The sequence below is a fragment of the Dipteris shenzhenensis genome, chromosome 9 (genome assembly GCF_047967505.1).
Source record: "Dipteris shenzhenensis isolate YYH24624 ecotype China chromosome 9, Dip_SZ_1.0, whole genome shotgun sequence".
NCBI classification, from domain to species: domain Eukaryota; kingdom Viridiplantae; phylum Streptophyta; class Polypodiopsida; order Gleicheniales; family Dipteridaceae; genus Dipteris; species Dipteris shenzhenensis.
Genome location: NC_141604.1, coordinates 21,613,006 through 21,637,638, shown reverse-complemented (window position 1 = coordinate 21,637,638; position 24,633 = coordinate 21,613,006). Strand labels below are relative to the sequence as shown.

The following is a 24,633-nucleotide window of genomic DNA, read 5'->3' as shown; positions in this document are numbered from 1 at the left end:
TCCCAAACGCCCTGCAGGGCTGAAGTAATATGATCACCTATCATATCCCAAAAGGCTGTAAAGAAAGATGGAGTAAGACCATCGGAACCAGGGCACTTGCCCTTATGAAGGGCGAAGCGAGCATTCCTGAACTCTGTGTTGGTGAAGTGTGCATCAAGTGAGCATATCATCTCTTGTGTGACCAACACAGGTAAACTCTGCCAAACTACATCTTTAGCCTCATCTCTGGCCTGTGTGTCAGGATTTGCAGAAAGAAGGGATGCATAAAAATATGTCGCTAAGTGCATGACAGTATCCGGATGAGACTGCAAAACGCTGTCAGAGTCAACAAGCTGCCTAACACTATCTCTACTATGTCTGGGTCCAAGTGCAAAGAAAAACTGTTTATTGACTCTCCCTCCCATCTATATCCAAAAGGACTCCCGTGCATGAAAGGCATACTCTGCTCTCTGATCAAGCAATGTCTGCAAGTGAGCCCTTGCTATAGCAAGGCACTCTTGTATCCAAGCATCTGAAGGTCGTCTTTGCTCCTTCCTCTACAAGGTTGCCAATTGTCGGCGGATACCAATCTCCGGCCTGAGTATCTCACCTTGCCGAGCACTAGCGACAGAGTGATAAAAGTCGTCGATACTGGCAAGTGATGTGGCCACATGTGAGGGACCGGCCACCCCCCTTTGCAAGTGAGAAACCCAAATCTCCAAGACTGCCTCTGTGAGAGTCTCATCTGTATATAAGGCATCGAGGATCCTGATGCTGTGAGACCGTCCTCTCAGATGGGGCTCTGAGATAGACAAAACTATCGGAAAATGGTCGGAGGTGGAGACACCAGGTGCAGTCCAAACTGTCCCCCCTCTATCAAGAGCCCAGTCATCCACACAGAATCTGTCAATCCCAGCATGGATAGGCATCTGCGCCCTACGGTTCGACCACAAAAACAAAACTGACTGAGACTGAATATGAAATGCATCATCTGACTAAACATCTCTGCCACTGAATCTGAACAAGAAGGCATCCCAAGCTGCTCTCTCGAGGGAATCAATACCACCTTCTCTTCCCCCTTGCTTATCAGATGGTGCCTCAACCATGTTGGAGTCACCTCCAATAATCCATGAATCAGCAATGTCAGCCCAAGAGAGCAACTCTTTCAAAAAAAAAAACACGGTCCCCTTTGTTGTTCGGAGCGTAGAGGTTGAGGAAACCAACCTTACGTCCGTCAGTCAAAAGTAAAATCCACCGGGCCCTGGAGGGGGTGATGGTACCGTGTCCAATGACCAGAGGGAGAATAGAATCTGAAACTGATATGCATGTACCTCCTCTGGTTCCCAAGGCAGGAAGCCAAAAAGTCCGGCTTGAAAGTAGCTTACTTGACTTGGAGCAATCTCTAGTATCCAGTTTGTGTTCCTGAAGAAAAAGAATGTCTAAGCAACCACCACTTGACACACTTGGATGGAGCTGATTCCTGATCAGCTGTCTGCGACGGCGATGGGGGATGCCGCCCAATCCCTGTATATTCCAACTGGCTATCCTCATCGGCGGGAGGAAGCGGGTTGGAATACCTTACCCGACGTGGTGGCGGAAAAAGAACCCTCCATCGGAGCTGATCTCCTGGCATACACACGAGGTCCAAGGGGAGGAAAGGCCACATGTGAGAGAGAGAAAGATCTCTCGAAAGGGGTGCCGATAACTAGCTCTCCGAAAGTGGAAGGTACAAAATCATAATCTGGGAGGTCAGAGAGGTCCTCAAGAGCGAAAAAGGAGTTCCGCTGAGCCAGTCTTGGGGAGGGGGTCCGAAGGATTCGTATCGAAGTAGGGAGAAAATGAAAGACCCCCTTCCCTCTATCCACGGAAGGAGGCACCTGTACTGGGTCCTGATCAAGAAGTGGTGCGGACGAAGTGCCAACAACCTGGGCTGCTGAGGGAGGTACAGCCTGTGGGGTGGAGTGGAAGAAGGCTCCTGGACACTAGGCTCCACGGCGATAGCCTCCCGAGGCTCCAAGGGGGATGCCTCCGAAGCGGTGGAAGTATGCTCTGAAGTAGAGGGCTTGACCCACCGTGGGCCAGAGGTGGTGCTGGATGCAGGAGGGAATCGAGCAACCCTAGGAAAGGGGGAGCTCGTGTCTGAGGCAGTGCCTGTGGAGCGGAGGGTCTTACTCCTGTTCTCTGTCGTAAGCTAGTACGAGCTGGTTGCTTTCTCGGCCTCTTTTTCTTCTTTGGGCAATCTATGGCGAAGTGCCCCGAGGACTTCGCAAATCTTGCTTTGGTCCTGCCGACCTGCAACCTCGAACCTTTGGCAGAAGAAAGACCCATCGGGTCGCTGTAGCATGATGTGGTCATCTAAAATATTAGGGTCATGGACAAGGACCCTAACTCTGGGTACCCCATCCATCCTGACCGCCTCAGCAGCCGAAGAAGGCTCGCTAGGAAGAGGGGGGATCTCGCCAATAACTGAAAGAAGCCGGTGATAAACTGAGGGGAGACCAGGGAACCTGATGAAAATAGAAGCTCCCTGTTTGTCCTCTTCAACTGGGTCAAAGCCCAGTTGAAAGGGAAACCAAAAAGTCCTCGTGTAGCCTAGAAGTAGAAACCCTGCCTGTTGCAAGTCTCTCGTGACGTTTGGGGAATCTAGGCACACCTGAAAGAAAGCTCGTCCCAACAAACGAACATCCTTAAGGTGGGGGGCGAGGTCCTGAGGAAGCGCCACAAGCATCCAATCTCTAGCTTGTGATCTGGAGGGGTGTGAACCAAAGATACGTGCAAAGAGAGTCGTGGAACACTCATGCTCGAAGTCCTTTTGCAACTGCTGCAGCTCGTCTTTTGAAAATGTGACGGTTCTCGCGGCCGGGGTGTGCAGTAATGGATTGACTGAATGGGTGCCCAGTCGTCAATCAAGGTGGGTAAGGCCGACTCAAACACAATAAAGAAACTCGGTCCGCTTTCCTGATGCCCAGGAGACCCCCAACAAAACGGGGGTACACCTGAAGGGAGAGGGTGAGGACGGAGGGAGATAAGAGAGAGAGCAAGTCTAGGTTGAAGGAGGAGGGAGGTTGAAGGGGGAGAGGGAGGGCAGCAAGGGAGGGGACAGCAGGAAAGGGGGAGAAGTGAAGAGGAGAGAGGGAGGGGAGGAGAGAAGGAGAGGGAGGGGAGGAGAGAAGGAGGGGGGGAGAGGAGGAGAGGGAAGGGGGGGGGGGGGAGTGCGAGCAGCAGCGCAGAGGGGGGCACGGGAGCAGCAGCGGGGGGGGCAGCGCAGGCAGCAGCGCCGGGGGGGGGGCAGCGCTGTCTATATTGCTTCTGTTTGGAATCTTATGAAGTCTCATTGGCCTGACTTGGAATGGATGTTTAGGATATTCCTGTGGGATAAGGACCAAGGCAGACAAAAGCTCCATGATATACCTTGGGAAGAGATGAAAGCCCCTAAGTTGAGGGGTGACCTTGGGTTGCAGATGTCAGGGTTAGGAATCTGGCCTTACTTAGTAAATGATTGCCAAGGTTTTTCGTCTGCGAGGCCGCGTGGGTAGATCACACAAACGGGTTGTTGAAAGTGGGAAAGGTTCTCAGGTTGGGGTGTGGTCCCATATGGACTGGTATGACAGACTTGTTACTTCCTTTCCTCTGAAGGTTTCTGGCCATGACTTGGTGGCTGGGTTGGTAAGGGCCTGGAAGGTCATGGGCTCCTCTCTGGGTGTGGAAGGGGAGGGATGGTTTGAGAGAGGACTCTAGTTTGTTGGAGAACATTTGGTGGAGTCGAAGCATCACCAGCCATTAGCTTTTGTAGATCTGGCCAAAACCAGAACTATTCAGAAAAAAGGATTACGTAGATGGGAACAACTATGGGATGCCTGTAAGGCTGATTGGAAATCCATGGATGCAGTGGGTAATGCTTTGGCTTAATTCTAGGGAGGGAAATAGCAGACCTGTTTCACCGTATTCCAATTTTGCCTACTAACTATGTTATTTCTTCTTGCTGGAAGAGAAAGGTAGTGGAGACTTAAAGGTAAAGTTCTGTTGAAGAAGATTTCCTCTGAGTGGCATATTGGGGGGGGCGGGGGTGTGCGTTTGTGTGTGATGAAGGACAGGTCGACGATGCGGTTTCTGAATGAAAAATGGAAGTTGCGGAGAAGGCCATCCTGGTGAGGGAAGAAGCTTTGTTCCATCTGCCAGGAATGCAAGGTGGGGAAGGGGAGTTTTCTGATGTGGAAAATTTTACACAATTGGCTACCTGCTCGTGGTCGTCTTGCGAGGTGTTTTGGGGTGTCCCCCTGTGTCCCCTTTGTGACAGATTGGTGGAGTCTGTCAGGCATCTATTCTGGGATTGTGCTGTAGTAAGAGGCATTTGGAGATGTCTCGGCCTGGCTGTGAAGTGGGCCAGTCTTATGCATTCTTTTCTGGGTTTTCTAAAGTGGCGGGCTGGTTTCTTTGGTTGTGTACAAGACTTCTCCTTGTCTGTGGCTGCCATCTGGCTATATCTCAAGATCGTCAGTGTTCTTGGCGGGGTCTGGGGGTGTACGAATCAATGGGTGTCTAGAGGGTGGGGTGCCTTGATTGATAGAGAAATTTTTGTGTTGTCGTCGGCTAAGAGGTTGTTACTTGATATGAGTGTTACCTGTAGAGGAAGAGACTCCTTGGAAGGTGTCTCTTTCTGACGTTGGGCGTCTCTTGGATCGTTGATAAACACTCTGTTTTCAGCGCAGGCCTTATTATTTTGGCCAAATTTTTTGTACTGGGTCTTTAGTGAGTCTGACCAGTCCTTAATGTAAGCCGGCTTATTAGCAAAATCTAGTAATTTTTGGTAAGACAATTTATTCAATAGGTATTCAAGCTTTGCACAGGCCTGCTTGCTTGCCTTTTGTCTTTTAAGACCTTGAACCTTGTATCCCTCTTGGACTATTTGGATTACTGTTATGCCATGACTTGGTCAATCCGCCTTCTCTCTCTTCTTCCTCTTTTATTGTTGAAAAATGAAAGACCTCACCCGTCAATCTCCTTTCTTCTCTCCCCCTTTTTGGTGTTTTCACTTCTTTGTATGTTGTCCATCATTGCAGTAATGCTCACAATAGTTTGGCATGGGTTGTAATTTTGAGTTAACACGAGTTTATGGCTTGCGTAACCAGTGTTAGGGTTTCAGTGTATTTGTAGTTTTGAGATCTAGAATCTAATTCTGCACCCTGTATTTTTGTGCAATAACAATATTTTGTATCATACATTTGTGATACTATGCCCTGTGTCAATTGTATGACTTACTCTTGGTTTAGGATTCATGTGTTCCGACAAAATCCACAATTTTTTTGGTGATTTTATATGCACAATTTATTTTAACTTTCTTAAGGTTCTCCACATTTGTGTATCCTTTCTGCTTTGGCAAACTTCACAATTTGTAAGGAGCCTCCTTCCTAGGATTTTCCACCTCAAGATGGAAGAGTCGGGCTTCAAGGGATTCTTGATTGCCAAGGCGCTGCTGTACTGCCACTCGTAGACGGGGGGTTAGAAATATCTTGCTCGTTGGTAGCTTGATTGATGGTTCATATGATGTCCTCTATATCAGACTCATCACAAATATTTTGCAGTATGGGGGCATTGTTGGGGTAATGCCTGCGATAGATTCGATAATACCTGCATGGTTTGTAATAATGAGTCAAGACTATGTTATGACTTGGGCAACGAGTGTTTAGCGTGCTAGCTTTTTTGGTAGAGTTCAGATCTAGACTTGACATCAATTAAGCTATGCTATTTAGGGTCCCCTATAGGCTATGTAATGATAATTTTTGCACAATACATGTGGCACTATGGCGCATGTGTTTCTTGGACTTAATCTGTGTAAGGGTTTCCTGGAAAGCCCATATTTTCTTGGTGTTATGAGTGTGTGCAATTGATTTCAGCTTTCTCCAACTTCAAGTGTTGTCATGGGATTTGCAGCCCATGGCATTGCCGCCTTTGTGGCAACCCTGCAGCCCAAAACAGTAGACAACAGTTGCAGGTGCAAGACAGGCCGGCGCAGCCAGCAGAGGGCTGACATCAGGCTATACAGTGGGTGACATCAGGAAGACAGTAGCTGTACAAGTCAGCCGAGCAGGCAGTAGGCAACAAGAGGCTGCTGTGTGTTGCAAACAGCGTAGGAACATCAGCAGACTACCAGGCAGGATGGGGATATTAATGGGGCTCCCCAGCCAGTCTGAATATACAGACTCACGCAGTCTGTAGATTTACAGGCTTGGTCTGTGGAAGGAGTTTGACCGAAAGGACTTTATAAGGGGCCATTTACAATCATTTCTCCATCAGCATTTGCAGCTCCAGTGCAGCCTCAACAGCCTGCTACCTCCAGCAGTTCCAGGGAGGACCAGCAGGCCCTGAGCAACCAGATAGGGAGAGGGAGGAGAGAAGTAGTTAACCTGTCTCCATCTCCACCTACAGGAAGTGATCTCCAGTGTCCTTTTCTAGGAGCCATTTCCCCTTGTTTCTCCATTAGCCTTTGCACTACCAGTCTCATCAGGCCAGCAGTTCCAGTGCGGACTAGCAGGCCCTGAGCAACAGATAGGAAGAGGGAAAAGAAGAGCAATCAGCCTCTGTCCATCTCCACATATAGGAAAGGATCCTCCTTCATCTATAGTGTCCTTTTCTCAACCATTGGGCAGATAGTTGTATATTCGGCCTATTGGCGACATTTGTATAAATGGTAAATACTCTTTTGGGGGTGGGGGTAACCCAATCCCGCATTCCTTTGGTTTCTGACCCCTTGGTTTCTGACCACGAGGGGGCTACAGGTGTTTCTCACATACCCAGAGACACAAGCACACGTGTCGTCTCTCAGTTTAGTACATGCGTCCATGTTCACAGATAGATAACAGGCTAGAGAGAGAGAGAGAGTCGGTAGGTGGGGCCAGCCCGATTCTGTATTCATTCTCACACACTCACAGATGCAAGCACATGTGTCTATGTGTCTTCTATCAGTTTAGTACACGCTTCCACATTTACAGATAGATAACGGGCTAGAGAGAGCATCTGTTAGCTTTGCTGTCTGTTACAAGTGCTCTGTCTGCTTTCACAAACTTCACATCTGGGTCCCATAACCTCAAAATGAGGATGGGAATTTGAAAGTCATACGCCATTCTTTCTTTTTTAAAGAAAACATTCAGTTGTAGAGCAGTCAAGTTAGGAAAGGGTGGGTTTGTGCATTGTTTTATTTTTGAAAGAAAAATGTAGCTCTTTAATCTCTCAGAGCTAGAGTGTAGAGGCTTTGTTTCACAGCTTTGTCTTTTAACATAGTAGGGTTTGTTCAATGTAAGAACCTGGTTTTCTAGTAAGGAGCATGCCCAAAAAGTTACTTTTGACCATTTGTCTTGTACTAATTCTTCAGGCCTCCTTGTTGCCTAGTTCCTGGTGCAGGTCTCGCTCGTTTAGCATGTGAAATCTCACGCCTTGGTGAGTTCGTTTTTGTCTTTCAAAGCTTTTTCAATGTATATTATAAAAGGAGGTCATAATTGAACCATTTCACTGGTTTGCAGGTTTTGTATGCCAAGGCAATGAGTTCTCTTACTACGTGTTGATTTGCTCGAGTTTCATCTTGAACAAGTGAGATATTATTATTGTTTTAAAATCTCTATCGTGTAGTGTCGAAAGGGAGGCATGGATTTTTATTGCAGTATTTCTCCTGTGCTCCCCCGTGAGTGTGCTTGTGCGTGCACTTGCAAGGCAAGAAGTAGTTGTAATCGAGCACATGGCTATGCAAAGCTATCATCGACGCTTAGCCATCATTGAGGAAAGGCCCACCCAACCAAGGTCAAATGGAAGGTGTACGGTACAGCCCAAGAGAGATCTAAAACATGTAACTCCTTTGGGTCATTTGGTGCAAAAGCACCATGATAAAAAGCTACACAGATGTACAATGCACGAGCACACACATACGCATGCAGCACACATGCATGCGTGCATGCACGCACACACTAATCTCTCTACATTCATACTGTGTGTTCTGTGCATCTCTCTCTCTCTCTTTCTCCTCCCCCCCTATATATATGTGTGTGTGTGTGTGTGTGTACACAGGGGTTGTGTGATGCTAGGAAATGGAAGCTAGTTTGGGTGTATCTCAATAATTGGCAGGCTGATATAGTGGCTCGACAAGAGCACAATCAGCATATGTATGCAGGACCACATGGTCACTTTGCTGGCTATGACATCTTCTATGCGGGAGAGCATTCTTTTTCATGTGTGGTCTTTTTGGTGAAGCATGATCTTCAGCCAACTGTTGCCTTTAATGATACTCAAGGCAAATGGATTGTAATGCAGTGTCTTGTTCAGGGAGAGATCTTTGAATTTGCTTCAGTTTAAGCCCCACCATCGTCTCGTGGTAGAGATATGATTTGGGATGATATGCAGCGATATCCCTGGAGAAACATCATGCTTTCCTCTGTGGAGACTTTAATAATGCCCCTCAATAGGAAGATAATACATATGGTCGTACTCATATGCTGTCCTTTGAAAGGAATCATTGGTCTCAATTATTACTTCAGCTCAGTTTGGCTGATCTTCGGAAGGAATCGTAACCATGTTTGCCAGGCTACACATTCCAACATAATGCACTTTCTTCTTATTAGGCTCGCCTGGATCGTTGGTATAGGGTCAATTGGCAACATTATGATAATCTCACTACCAAAATGTGGGTGGATTATGCATTTACACATTATGACTATGTCCCTTTATGGTTGAGGATTTCTTTACATGAAATGCGAGATAATAGGCTGACACAAAGAAGGCTGCTCCTTGTAAACAACAGTTATTTGGAGCATGATGCATACTAGGCAATGGTTTATGATGCCTGTCAGCCTCTTTTGCATTAGAGTCTCATTGTTATGGATTATGTATGGAATGCTTTTGTTGCTAGAATGCAATCCGTTATCTTGGATTATGGCAAAAATTATATGAAGACCTTGAGGGACATTGTTGCTCGGGCCAAAATACTTGCCAATCTTTGACTGAGCTTAGTCACTTTCGGCCTTTGTCCAGGGAAGAAAGCACATCTCTATGTGAGGCTAGATATTGTCTGCAAAGTAATGATATAGAAAAATCACTAAATGGGAAACAAGAGCAAGATAGAAGACCTTCTGGGCAAGTTGGTGGTTTGTGGCCTCACCCCAGGTGCAGAGCCTTGAAAGCTCCTCTTACAGCGAGGGCTTCTGAGGAACACCCCATGCACTTGGGGACATTGGCAGCTTTCACATCGATGGATCTTCTCAGAGGCCCCCCTTACAGGGTAGGGCTTCCCCCTGATGAGGAGTCTTCACAAGGTATGGCAGAGACTGGCAAGGGGTCTCATCCGTGCTCCGCCCAGATGCAGAGAGAAGTTTGAGCACCAGCCCCTTATGTGGCACCCAGAGATTAGAGATTAGGAGGGCCGTATGCTCGGACAGCGGACTCACATTGGTTGGGCACAGTGGGACAGTGGTCCAGCAGGGTCCTTTGGCCGTTGGGCAAACTACCTATGGAGAAAGAGGTGAGGCTTGATGCCCTAGTGCATCTGCGAGGGGCAGGGCAACGGATGGGCGAGATTGACTTAGCCATTCCAGAGTCCTGGTGGGAAGGACTTCACGTTTGGAGAGACAGCAGATGGTTGGGGCAGTTTTCCCATATTGGTGTTCCCTTGAGGATGTTGATGCAGCGCTGCAGCACGCACCCCAGCTTCTTCCGTGTAGGACCTGGAGGCCTACTTCAGCCACTCACTAAGAGTGACCCCGAGATGGATGGGAGTCTTGATGGGATACACTGGCAGATGATCAGAGTGGTGGGCCGTTTGGGGAAGGAGTGCCCTCCCATTATCTCAGAGTAGGATGCCTGTAGATGGCACCTTTGGCTGTGGGAGGGTAGACCCCTGAGGGAGGTCCAGTGGGATCGGAGAGAGTGGTTCTGGCCCTCCAGGGGCGGCCTAGCTGAGCAGGTGGATGAGGTGCCCTTCTTTTCCTACACCACACGGATTGGCAGGAGGCTTCAGATGGACTCGTCGAGGTGGACCCCTTCGAGGGAGAGACATTGGGTGACCCAGAGAGTGCCCCGGGATGTGCGCTCTAGGTTCTGGACACGGTTGTGGTCCAGCTTGCGGCTGAGGAAGATCTCTTACTTCTTCTAGTTGGCCGCCCACAGAGGCTTGCCCATCAGACCATGGTTGGAGTAGATGCGAGTGGACGGACAGTGCCATTGTTGCTCCGATGGTGCCCTGGAGACTATCCCGCATTGTCTGTGGAGCTGTCGTAGCACAGCGAGGATCTGGATGGGAGCCCTCAGGATCATGACACGTATGCAGAGTCTTCATAGAGACTACATCTGGGGGATGGTGGCTTGGTTGATAGAGGGAGGACACGTGTTTCAGATTGATGAGATCTCCCCAGCCTACCGGATACAGGGTGAGAGCATCCAGAGGATCGCACTCCACGAGGCAGTCCCCCCTGACAGTCTAGCTCCTCCTCCCAAGGAGGACAGTGTCTGGGAGGTGGTAGCTAGTATCACGGCTTGGAACATTTGGGTGGCTCACTGGAGTCTTGTGATGGGTGAGCACCCGGTTCCACCCACGGCTACCCTAGTTGCTATATGGCAGGATATCATTTACACTCTACGGTCCACCTGGGAACGCGGGACTCCAGGCTCCAAGGCGACTATCGAGAGACGTGCTCATTTCTGCAAGGCTTTTGGCCTGCAGGTGTTTTCTACATCTTGACTCCGTGAGGGATTCGCTGGCTGTATAGTCCCCCCACTTGGCTGTTAGCTGCAGTTCCAGAGATCCCCTAGGTAGTGAGCTGGGTTTCTCTGGAATAGGCCGGTTTTTCTTTTAGCCTTTTCCGGTTTTTTCCATACTTAGGACCTTCAAGGCTGCTGTCTTGTATGAAAATCTTTCAAGCATTAATAGAAGGTTCCTTTCTTTGAAGAAAAAAAAAAAAGTGGTCTTTCACATGAGTGCAAAGAAATTCTCATAAAGTTTACTGTGTTGTGAGTGTTTTCTTAGCGAGCTTGTGTACTACCAAGAGGACTTTGCTGCAATGTTCTAAGACTTCCTTTAGATAGCTTCTCATGGCATTGCCCTAAATCTCGTGACTTTTTGTTTTTTCCTACCGCAGCATCTTGAGGCATGCTTTTCTAGTGCTTGCTTTGATAGCTATTCTGGTTGCTTGGGGTTCACCCTGTTAGGCAGGGGTATGATATTTTTTCTACTTGGGTTCGCTATTGAGCAATATGGACTCTATGGAAGGACCAAAACCATAGTGTCTTTGGTGATCGGTTCCTTGCCAAGTATTAGTTCTTCCTGGCATGTTTATGGATCTTGATTATCTTGCATTTTTGTGATATAATGAGATCTTTTGATGTTGTAGCTGCATGTCCCCTCCTTGGGGACTGTTTTTTACTCTTTCTTTAGCAGCATCTCCGGGCACAGTTTCCTACTACTTGCTTTGGCAAGCATTTTTGGCTATTTGGGATCTATCCCGAGACGACATGGGTTTGATCTTTTCTGCACATGGGCTTGTTATTGGGGACTCTCAACCCTGTGGAAGGAATGAAGTCATAGTGTCTTTGGTGATACCGCCTTGTTTAAGTTTCACATTTTTTGGATGTCACTACGAACTATCATTTTAGGACTGTCTGTGTGCTCGTAATATAGATTCTTGTGCTTGTTTTATAATGCCATTTTCTGATGTAATTGCATGTTCCTTTTCCAGGAATTGCTTATTGTAATATAAAGTTACATAGATTTTACCACAAAAAAAAGTTTGTGCGCATGTGTGATTTTTGTGTTTGCAGAGAGTGTAAGAGCCGAATATTGAACCGAGGTGAAAAAAAGGTCAAACACGAGCCTCCGTGGATTGATGCCGAAAAGCCAAAAAAGCTTGCCAAAGCAACCAGTAGGAAACCAGGCTTAGGGTCCCTGCTAGAGAAAAACCAAAAGTCAGTAGTGTCAAGGCAATGCCAGAAAAGATGAAGTAAAGATTCCCTTGGAGCCAGACATCTGTGACAGATACCAAAAGCAATATGTTTACATGAGAGGAGCTGGCCACATGGAATAACACCAAGCATCACTCTCCATAGAAAAACGTGTGGACGAACAGGAAGTTTGCATGACCATAATTTCTTTAATCTTTTATGCCACCATTTGGGATTACGATTCACAGGCCAAAGCTGATTTCCTCATGCAAACTCCACGATCTCAAAAAAGCCCCTCGTTGCATAATGAACTTTTTTGACATAAGAACCACCCAGGGTTGGAGTCAACCAATTCCCAACATCTGCTGCAGCAAGCATCCATCCTGGGAATAAAATTATAATGGCATGCTTTTGCATACTCCTTAACTGGATCAAAGATATCATCCACTTCCACCATAATGCTAGTGGTGGGAAGTGGATCTTTCCAACCTTTATGGGTGTCTTCAAACCCTTCATGCACAACCTCATAAACAAGCTAAGCCTCAGCAGAGTCATGAAGGGAATCATTTGAATCCATCACCTGTTTTTGTTTCTTGTTGGAAACCGACTTGTCTTTGTGAAAGGTTTTCTCATAGGAATAATCTGCCATTCGAGTCAAGGAAAAGGCTTGGAAGCAACAAAGCTTTACAAGGAGGAAAGCACAGCAGGTACAACATCAACAGAATCTGTACGGATGAATCTGTACAAAAATCTTATAGTACGGATTTTCAAACAGTACGGACAAAATTGTACGGAATTTTTCCACTGTACGAACAAACTCGTATGGATTTTTTATAGTACGAATTTTTATTTTTATTTTTTTTGGGACAGAGTGTACGAAGACAAAACGGGCGTCAAACGGAACCTCAGGGTCGTCAAACTGAGGGAGAAACAAGCAGATGCAGCGTGGGAGCAGAAGGGCTAGCACAATATTTCTCTCTTACACCGAAAAATCAAAATCCCCCACTCTCTCTCTCACACACACCAACATACTACACTCGCACACCACTGCACCCCCCCCCCCCCCCCCCAACACACACACACACACACACAATTTTTTTTGGGGGTGAAATATTTGATTGATTATATTACATGAGTAGCAACCTCAAAACAAGGTGCTACAAGTACATCAACTGGAAATTTCAGTATATGCCGAAAAGACCTCATGATCTATGCAACAGGTCTGCAAGCAATCAAAGAAAGATTGCTGCAGAGAACGCCTAATAAAGCCAAACAGAGAGAAAGTAGGATCACCAAAGACTTTACAATTCCTATATGTCCATAAAGTCCATAGTGTGCAGTAGCGAACCCAAACGAAGAAAAGATGAAACTCCGGTCTGGATGGATGAAACACAAATAGCCAGAAGAACTTCCCAAACAGAACAGATGGGAATCTCGCTCGCAGGCGCTGTCAAAGCAGATTAAAAAACTCACGAGAGCACGGACAATGCCAAAACAAGTGAGGCACAGTCTCCGAAGATTGTGGTGCCACCAAATAGAAGCATGCTCAAAGACAAAACCATTATAAGAGCAGATTGGTCTACCCAACAATGTGGGTTTGTAGATCTTCAGGAGGAAGTACAGGGCACAAACTCGAAAACCACAGTTGGGCTTCTGGAGGATGTATCTGACCTCATCTGACAAAAGGATCTTGGATTGTGAGCAAGCCTGTTGCAATTGAAAAAATAGCTCCCCTAAGGGTACCTCCTAAATTGGTTCAGATACTGTTGTATCTTCAAATGCCTTTCTCCCTCTTTGAGATACCAAGACTTATCAAAGGTCTCGGGAGGCGCATTACTAAGAAATTATATGTATCATGTGCGTTCAAGGGTATTTTAAAAGTTCCTCAATTAAAAGTTTCCGCCAAATAAAATAACCCCTCTTTACTAATGAACAAAGTGGCGAAGTGCAAGAATAATGTGTCGATGAGCCAATAGCTGTCCAGATGGAAACACTCCCAAAAGAACTCGCCAAAAGCAAACCTGTTGCCGAAGCGGTACTTTATAGATTCAAAGTTGCTGTAATCTTTTCGTCCACCACTTGGCTGGGCGATGCATTCGCCAAACAAAATCACCTCTCTCTGAAACCCAAGATTGAGGCAAAAGAATTTTATACAATGCAGGCACAGTAATCTAAAATCGGAACAAAGGCGAAAGCATAGAAGTAATTTGTTGCCACAAAGGACGATAAGGAGAGCCCAATCCATATCTGGTGGCTGCCAAAGAAAAAGGGAGCACACTATCAGCAACCGAGGTGATGCCTTTAAATGAGACAAAGTAGGAACGTCGAGGTTCCTGTAAAGCCAAGGGAGGCTGAAAGACTTTCGACCAGTGAATGCTTTCAGCTCTCAAAGAATTCCCAACTAAAGACTGCCGACCATTCCATTCCAGATGAGAAAGAACATGCTTCCAGTAAAGAAGCAGGCGGGAGAGAAAAGGGCAGCCAGGCAAAGTGCCATCAGTGCAGCCAAAAAGGAAATCCCATTGATCGAGATGCCAATAACCAAACGCAGAAATACTGATAGGATTGACTAGAGATCTAATCATAAGAGCCAAGGCTGATCACCTTGTAGAAATTGCAGCAACATTTTCCCCCTATGGGCAAGGATATGCACGTGAATATCCGTGATGTTCAACCCACCATGCATCTTGGGAGAACAAATGTGATGCATCGAAAGCAGCTTGAGAATTTTTCTGCCATGTTTGGATTGCCAAAAGATTTCCATAAACAGACATGAAAGATGTAGGATCTGGCTTAGTGAACATGATCAATGGTGGCAAGTAAAATTGAATATATGCCACAAGGATGGACTGCACTATTCGAAGACAAATGTGCAAAGGCTAGGTTGCCAGTTTCGAATACTCAACCTTTTTTCGAAGGTTAGCAAAAACCCAATCAAAATTTGTTGTCAGCGAGTGAGTTCCCACCCCAAAGGGTAACCAAGATGACGAACAAACTGAGTGGGTGGAATGATATCCTCGGGCCATAAGAGACTATGCCAGTCTTTGGAAAGGGAGCAGCTTAGACTTCTGAAAATTAACATGAAGACCAACTGCCAAACCATAAACAGAGAGGGCTTGCATCAAGGCACCAAGACCATGGGGTGTATTCTTCGGGGTAAAGAAAGAATCATCAGCATAAGCTTGAGCAACCATGCTGCAATTAGCATCCAATTTCAAGTCATGAAGTGATCTTGTAGCCACAAGATGATCAACATATTGCAGCATAGGATGAGTAGCAATGGCATATAGTAAAGCACTGAGAGGGCATCCCTGACGGACCGAACAACAAAGAGTCCACTCATCAGAGATATCCCAAAAAAAAATGCAAGCTACATTGCTATCTCTGTAAAGCCAGTAAATAACCTGCAGCATTTTTGGTCCAAACCCCAAAGCTCGCATAGTTTGCGAGCTGAAATCCCATTGAACTGTGTCAAAGGATTTTGCAATATCTACCTGTAAGAGTAGAACATCCTGCTGCGTGTATTTGGCATATTGAATCCCAATATAAGCATTGGCAATGTTATTTGTGATATGGCGACGTGGAACAAAGCCATATTGGGAGGGATGCAACCCATCATGCAAGTAACCTTTAATATGATCAAACACCATTTTGGCAATGACTTTGTAAATGACTGGCATGAGCGTGATTGGCCTCCAATCACCAAGTGAATGAAATAGCTGCTTTTTTGGAATCAGCTTGAGAAGACCCTTTTTCCATGACACATGCATTTTCTGATTTTGCCATGCTACATTTACCATTTGCAGCAAGGTGAATTTAAGAAGATCCCAGAAAGCAAGAAAGAATTCAACAGTGAGACCATCCCATCCTGGAGATTTCCATCTGTCATAGGATCTCAGTGCATCAGACAATTCCCTTTCAGTGAAGGGATGTTCAAGTTCCAAAGCCTGAGCATCAGATAGAATTGGGTGAACTTGTTGCAAAAGATGCTGACGTGCAGACACGACCTGAGGAGAAAGAATATCCACATGCCCAAAATGAGTGGAGAAGTGCTGCGCACATAAATCAACAAGCTCTGAACGAGATGTTAACCAAGAACTATGAGGCATCCGGATCCGACAGATATTGGCAGCCTATCTTTTGCAGTGTAAGCTCTTAAAAAATTGCTTGGAAGAGCAGCCTTTATCCCAAAAAGCCTGTTGTTTGGATCACGTTTCCCATTTAGCAAGCTTTCTGCGATCATTGGATTGAAGAGAGAATTGAGCCTGACATAAGAGCATGCTTTCCTCTGAAGACAACGGCCAAAGATGAGCAAGCTCAGTCAAACTCTGACAAGTAAATTTGGCATGTGCTACAGTCTCCCTTGTGGCTTGCATATAGGATTTGCCATAATCTTGAATAACTGCTTGCTTTCGAGCAACAAAATCCTGCCAGGCATAATCCAAACCAATGTGTATCTGACGAGAGAGAGGCTGAATAGCATCAGAGACCAAGACTTTAAAGTCAGCATGCTCCAGATAACTATTATTAATCAGCAGAAGCCTTCGGCAAGGCAATGTGTTAGTGGGAAATTCATGTAAGGAAAGCCTCAACCAAAGAGGATCATGATTTGAATGTGTGAAAGCATGATCAACCCAAATTTGACAAGTAAAGGCATCACAATGCTGTGGATTAACCTAATACCATTTGTCCAAGCTTGCCCGATAAGAAGATGGAGCATTATGCTGAAAGGTATAGCCTGGAAGCATGGGCTATGATTCCTTCCAGAGATCAACCAGGCGCAACTGAATCAAAAAATCAGAGCATGCTTGTGTTTGAGAAGCCAAGATATGAGTGTGGCCTCAGGTGTTGTCACCTGATTGAGGGGTATTATTAAAGTCACCACAAATGAAGGCATGTTGTCGCTATGGATAGCTATGCATGGTAGCCCAGATGAAAGCTCTATCACGAGAAGATTGGGAGGCATAAACTGATGCAAATTCAAAAAGTTTCCCTTTAACAAGACATTGAACAATAATCCATCTACCATGGCGATCATTGAGGGCCACAATAGGTTGAAGGTCGTGCTTTACCAAAAAAGCCACGGCAGAAAAGGAGTGCTCTCCAGAAGATATCATAACCAGCAAAATGGCCTATCTGACCAGCATACATACGCTGATTATGCTCTTGCAAAGTAACTATATCAGGCTACAATTGGCTGATATACATCCATACTAGTTTCAATTTGCAACCATCACACATCACACACACTTTCATTTAAGTGAAATCTTTTATTTCTGTGTGGGAAACCCAAAAAGAGGTAAAAACGCACCAATAGGTACAAAGAAAAAATTTACAAGCCTAGCCTCAGAGAAAAACTCACGAGGCAGCCCAGTAAAAAGTTTCATATCCACTGGAGGAGAATCAAACAAAACAACCTCCACACAGACACACACACACTTTTTTTTTGTGAGAAGAAATATTTTATTGCTGTAAAATAATTACATTCATAGTTGCTTCAAAAGTGGAGTAACTACTACTCAACTGAAAATCTCAGTATAAGCTGTATATACATCATTATCAATCAAATGAGTCTGAAAGCAATCATATAACGATTGCTACAGCGATCATTTGAAAAAAAGAAAGGATGGAAAAGTAGGATCACCAAAAACTCTATGATTTCTATCCATCCATAGAGTCCACAGTGCCCAGTAGCGCACCCAAACAAAAAATAAATCAAAACCCTATCTAGTTGGATGAAAACCAAACAACCAAAAGAACCTGCGAAAAGTAATAGTAGGAAATCTCGCTCGAAGCCCCTATTGGATGAGAGCGAGGAAATCACAAGTGTGTGGACAGTGCCAGAAGATGTGAAGCACAGATTCAACAAAATGTAGACATCTTTGGCAAGCAGCCGGAGCAATATGTCTATGCGTGAGTAACTGCCCAGATAGAAAAATGCCAAGTAGGACTCGCCAAAGGAAAAGCTGTTGTCGAAGAGGGACTTTATAATGCCAAAGGAGACACAGCCGCTTTCTCCACCGCTTTAGTGGGCGATCCATATGCCGAACATAATTTGCTCTGTCAGAAATCCAAGGCGGAAGTAATAACACTTTATACATAGAAGGCACTGTGATATGCGAGAGCTTCAAAGGACGGGTTGAAGAGGAAGAAGAATGCAGAATCCAATCCTCAAGCCTATTTTGAAGTTCCGAATGAGGTACCGGCAAGAAAGGTTGAAGCAGTTCTGAAATTTGATGCCATAAACGACGGTAATGAGCTCCCAAACCATATTTGCTAGCAGCCATAGAAAACGATAAAAGAGTGCCATCATCCTGAAGTACATCCGCCACGGAAGAAATGCCTTTGAAAGATAGAAAATAAGAACGCCTGGGTTCTTGTATAGCGAAAGGAGGGTGGAATACTTTGGACCAATAAATATTCTCAGCCCTCAAGGAATTTCCCAACAGAATCTCTGCCATTCCATTCCACGTGGGATAAAATATACTTCCAATCAAGAAGCAAACGAGAGACAAAAGGGCAGCCTCTGATCTTGCGTTGAATAGAGCCAAATAGGAAATCCCACTGTGTAGGCTGCCAATGCCCAAAAGCAGAAGTATCAATATGCAACAAAAGAGAGTGGATCATGAAAGCCCAAGGCTGATCCCCTTGCATAAACTGCAACATCATTTCCCCCCTGTGAGCAAGTATATGCATTTGAATATTGAGTATGTTTAGACCCCCGTGCATCTTTGCAGAGCAGAGACGATGCATAGAGAGTAATATGAGACTTTTCTTGTCATTTTTTGAACACCAGAAAATTCTCCATGATAGCAGACATAAAGGAAACCAAATCTGCCTTAGTGAACATGATGAGAGGCAGATAGAATTGTATGTATTCTATCAAAATGGATTGCGTTATTCGCAAACGAACATGTAATGGCCAAGTTGCAAGCTTCCAATATTCAAGTTTCGCCCTCAACTTTGTGAGCACCCAATCAGTTTGTTGACAACGAGTGAGCCCCCAACCTAGAGGATAGCCAAGATGTCGAATCAATTGAGAAGTTGAAACAATTTCCCCAGGCCACAAACGACTATGCCAGTCTTTAGCATGCAACGGCAATAATTTTGATTTTTGAAAATTGACACAAAGACCAGCAGCCAAACCATAGGTAGAAAGAGCCTACATAATCATGGAGAGATCGCTCTGAGTATTTTCCGGGGTAAAGAAAGAATCATCATATGCTTGAGCGATCATGCTACGGCTGCCAGGAATTTCCAATCCGTGCAACATGCCAGTGTCCAAGAGGTGGTCCATATATTGAAGCATTGGATGAGTGGCTATGGCAAAAAGTAAAGCACTGAGAGGACATCCTTGCCGAATAGAACAACCAAGATTCAAGGTTGTAGAAATATCCCCTGAAAGTATGTAGGCAGCTTTACTATCTTGATATAGCCAATTGATAACTTGCTGCATTTTTGTGCCAAATCCCAAGGCCTGCATAGTGGATGAAATAAAGTCCCACTTTACAGTGTCAAAAGCTTTGGCAATACACATACACACTTTTTTTTCTTTTTAGTGAAATCTTTTATTTCTGTGTGAGAAACCCCAAGAAGAGGTTAAAACCCAACAATTAGTACAAAGGAAAAATTTACAAGTAAAGCCTCAGAGCGAAAGTCATGAGGGAACCAAGTAAAAAGTTACAAGATCAAACTGGAGGAGGATCAAACACAACATCCTCCAATTTCAGATTGTTGCTTTGTAAAAATTGATGCAGTGAAGAAACTAAACCATCAATAAAAACCAGCTGTTTTTTGCCCATGTGATTCTTCTTAATATAAGCTGGAAGCCAGAATTTTTGAATCACAGGGTCAAAAACCTGTTGCATCATAGGATGAAAAGACTCCGGAGAAAAAGAAACATCTGCATCCTGAACAGAAAGAGACTCTGGCACAGTCTTCACAGACATAGGAACTGGATCAATATCTGTACTCTCTGAAGGAGTATTTGACGAAAGAGCTGCATCAGATAAATCAGGACTCATCATTTCAGCTTCAGTCGGGATAGCAACCTGAGAGAGAGCATGCGGATCATCTTGTATAATCCCCTCTGCAAGGGGCACATCCATATCTTGAGGAGGAGGAGACTGATGGTGCTTAACAGGGGTGCGATCCTGAGCTTCTTCAGCAAGAGAAAGATTGGCTTGTGATTTATCTACTTTCCTCCAGTAGTGCTTTGGAGCAGTAGAAGAAGGCTTCTCCAAAGAGGCCAGAGCAGAAACCGGAGGAGAAGGGAGAGTAACCTTGACAGCTGAAGGAGCAGGAGGAGTGGGCCTGGATGCAGAAGGGCAATCACGTGCAAAATGACCAACCTGTCAGCACCGATAACATGCAGTGGGAAAAGATGCAAAATGCAGCCTGATGCGCATCAGATGGCAAAATCCCAAATCAAGATCTAGAGTAGGTGGCACGGGCTGCATCATATCCCACAAAACGCAAAGGCGAACATCACAGGAAGCTTGCAAGAACTCCTGTCACGGAACATGAAGAGGCCTTCCCAAAAGCATTGCAAGAGTAGGAAGATTGTGAAGAAGAGGCACAGGTAGCGCTTTGAGATTAATCCAGATCGGACAGTGAGTCAGAAGGGTAGCAAAAGGATCGAAAAGTGGATCCGAGGGCATCACATAAGCAAAGAAACCAGCCCCAGGAACACCAGCACGGCTGACTAGCCGCTCCACCACATCAGTCGAAGAAACGTGGGCATAATAAAACCGTTTGCCCAAAAAGACAAAGGAGGAAATACAATCCGGATCCGTTGTAGCTTCAGCCCAACGACGAAGATGAGCGGCAAAAAGAACCCTGCCCATAAAGTAAAGACGGACCCCAAACTGCTCAGCGTGTTGAAGACCTGAAACCAGAAGGGTAGAATCCAATGAACAAACAAACGGGGAACCCGATGAAGGAACATCTGTGACAGAGGCTGAACATAACTGGCGCAGAAGATGCAGCTGAAGGGAAGAAGGGCCATCTGTGAGATCAAGCTTTGCCGATTTGAAAGAGGATGAAGAAGGCAAAGCACCGCGCTTCCGTCGAATGAAAACTCCGGCAAGAGGAACAAAGGAAGCAGGAAAAACAAAAGATGTTTCGGGAGCCTGTACGGACGATTGTACAGACTGTATGGATGGTCGTACAGATTGTACGGGATGTACGGATGGGAATCATGTACATGCTAAGAATCCTGTACGGACATGGAATCATGTACGGACGGAGAAACCTGTACGGATTTTGTAGGTACGGATGGAGCAAGTGGAGTAGGTACGGATGAAGCAGTTATGGTCGACTGCACCACGTGTACCTATACGAAGGGTTGTAGAAAGGGCTGGACAGGAAGCGACAGCTATACAGGATGTTGTATGGAGCACGGGAGCTGAACCGAAGGCTGTACAAAGAACTGCAGGGGTCGGGGGGCTGTATGAAATTCCATACAGCTGACGGCAGCTGTACGGATGGTGATGAAGACTGCAAGGAGGAAGACGGGGGTTGTACGGGCAAAACTAGGGAGGGAACAGAGGCTGTCGGAGCAGAGGAGGAGGAGGTCTCCATCGCTCACCAGCTCTCTCTCTCTCTCACAAACTTTTTTTTTTAAAATAGTGAAATCTTATATTTCTGTGTGGGAAACCTTAAAAAGAGGTAAAACCCAACCAAATAAGTACAAGAAATTTTTTTTACAAGTAAAGCCTCAAAGCAAAAGTCATGAGGCAGCCAAGTAAAAAGTTACGTATCAAGCTGGAGGAGGATCAAACACAGCATCCTCCATCTTCAAATTATTGCTCTGTAAAAACTGATGCAGTGATGAAACCACACCATCAATATAAACCAGCTGTTTTTTGCCCTTGTGATTCTTCTTGATATAGGCTGGTACCCAAAATTTCTGAATCACAGGGTCAAAAACCTGTTGTAACATGGGATGAAAAGATTCCAGTAAAAAAGGCACTTTTGCATCCCAAACAGAAGAAGACTCTGGCACAGGCATCAGAGGCAAAGGAGCTAGATCAACATCTGTATCCTGCGACGAAAGAGCTGCATCTGATAAAGCAGGACTCGGCATTTCAGCTTCACTTCGAGGATCAACATGAGAAAGAGCATGTGCAGCATCTTGTATGATCCCCTCTGCAAGGGGCACATTCATATCTAGAGGAGAAGGAGGCTGATGATGCTCAATGGGAGTCGGATCTTGAACTTCGGATCCTGAACTTCTTTAGCAAGAGAAAGATAAACCTGTGATTTTTCTACCTTCCTCCAGTAATGCTTCGGAGCAGTAAAAGAAGGCTTATCCAGTAAAGCCTTAGCAGAAACCGGAGGAGAAGGAAGATTTAACTTTACTGTTGAAGAAGGAGCAAGAGGAGTGGTCAAGGAAGTTGAAGGGCAAGCACGTGCAAAATGACCAACCTGCCGGCAGCGATAACATGCTGTAGGAAAAGAGGCAAAATGCAGCCTGATGCGCATCCGATGAGCAAATCCCAAATCAAGATCCAGAGTAGAGGGCACGGGCTGCATCATATCCCATAAAATACAAAGGCGAACATCCCGAGTAGCCTGCAAAAACTCTTGTCTCGGAACATGTAGAGGCCTCCCCAAAAAAGCTGCAAGAGTAGAAAGATGCTGAAGAAGAGGCAGAGGCAACGCTTTGAGGGTAATCCAAACCGGACAGTGAATCAGAAGAGAGGCAGACTGATCAAATAGTGGATCCCAGGGCATTACATAAGCAAAGAAACCAGCCCCATGAATACCAGCACGACTGACAAGTCGCTCCACCACATCAGTTGAAGAGCAGTGGGCATAATAAAAACCTTTGCCCAGAAAGACAAAGGAGGAAAGGCAATCTTGACCCACTGCAACTTCAGCCCAACGACGAAGTTGAGTTGCAGATAGAACCCTGTCCATAAAGTAGAGATAGACCCCAAACTGTTGAGCCTGTCGAAGACTGGAAACCAGAAGGGCAGAGTCCAAAGAACAAACAAGCTGTGAACCCGATGAAGGAACATCTGTGACAGAAGCAAAACACATCTGGCGAAGAAGGTCCAGTTGAAGGGAAGACGAAGGACCATCCGCGATATCCAACTTTGCCGATTTAACCAAGGTGGAAGGAGGCAAACCAGCACGCTTCCGCCGAAAGAAGAAGGGGGGGCTGAAGCAAAGAAAACGAAAGAGCCATCTATCGGAGCCGCAGGAAGAGGGGAGGAAGAGACATCAGGAAAAGGTGAAAGGAGCTTATTGTCTTGAAAGTTTAAGAGCATCACAACAACAATAATGCAAGGAGGAATGCTTGTCAAAGAGGGAATCTTGATGGATGCATGGGGGAAGGACATCATGGCCTTCATGCACTCTGTAAGTGCTAACAATTACAGAGATTGCTTTATTCACTACAAAGACCATCCAAAAAAGTTGGCTGATGAGACGCTCGCTGCTGTTCGCTCTAGGTATCCCAATCCCCCCAATGTTCAGTTCATAGATAAATGGGCCAAGTCAAAGATTGTTACGATACTTGGCAATAAAAGATTTTCGCTTAAGAGGCAGTCACTAGTCAAGATTGCCAGGAGAGAGGGAGGTCAACCACCAAGGGGCCAGCCCCACACCGCTCACAAGCGTGAGTGGAAGAAAGCAATGAGCAAAAGGCTGCAGAGGCAGAGGGGAAGACGAATTTGGTACAGAATTTGGCTGTACGAACATGGGAGTAGGTACAAAAGAAGGAAAAAGAACGGGTAAAGGAACCTGTACGGAGGGGGGAGCCTGTACGGACGATCATACAGCAGGTACGGCCTGCGTAGGGGCAAAGGAAGGAGCAAGTGCAGACGGAAGATGTACAGGGGCTGACAAATGGGATACAGATGCAGGCGCAGCAGCAATAGCAGGCTGCGGGCAAGGTATATGGATGGGTGAGGGAGGGGCTGAGCTCACCATTGCACTCTCTCTCTCTCTCTCTCTCTCTCTCTCTCTCTCTCCTATGGGCCAATTGTGGCCTTTAGTGGACAATAATACACTTTCTTTCTTTCTTCTTTCTCTCTCTCTCTCCTCTCTCTCTCTCTCTCTCTCCTAGGGAGCATCGTTTATGCATATTGTGCGATTGCCAGGAGGTTGAGTCGGAGGAGCATTTTATTTTCAGGTGCCCAGTGTACTACGAGATTTGAGGTCGCTACCACTGCCTCTTCAGAGACGGCTCCGGGCTCCTTTCATTATTCCTCGCCTACCCAGATCAGAGATGCCTCGCGGCCTTTATTCACGAGGGGGTCCGACACAGAGAGTACTTACTCAGGCGATGGGGCTTGGCCACATCATCACACACCTCTCAGAGCAGGATCACAGAGTTCTTCCCATCGAGTGACATTGATCGTCTAGTCTCTAGCCGCAGACGTGACAAAGACCCCGACCCGATGACCGTAGCACGACACACGAGACATCAAGGGGACACAGATCACTCTGGGGGACCTCTTGTCATTGTTTAGACCCGGGATATGTCCCACGGGAGTCACGGTGGCTCTGGTCTTGTGTCGAGCCTCGTCCAGGAGGTCGAGACGCATGGAACCCCTTGATGGGCGCTAGCGTCCCATCACCGGCTATGCACCAGCCAGGGCGACATGACATACGGAGCATTCCGCTCTGCTCCAGTCCTTTTCTCTTCATTGTTACATGCAGATGTATTTGATTATGTATGATCAGCACGGGTGATGATGCTCGTTTCAGTAGCTCCACCCTTATTGTGAT

General features: G+C 46.0%; 1 protein-coding gene across 1 annotated transcript in view; it reads left to right on the top strand.

Annotated features, from left to right (window-relative positions):
• The window catches only part of LOC147898364 (uncharacterized), a 206,955-nt gene that overhangs the window by 97,810 nt on the left and 84,512 nt on the right, over window positions 1-24,633 (top strand). The window contains exons 9-10 of the mRNA XM_087378766.1: window positions 7,349-7,413; window positions 7,497-7,563. Coding sequence (XP_087234892.1) covers window positions 7,349-7,413; window positions 7,497-7,563 — 132 coding nt within the window. The remainder of the gene's footprint in view (window positions 1-7,348; window positions 7,414-7,496; window positions 7,564-24,633) is intronic.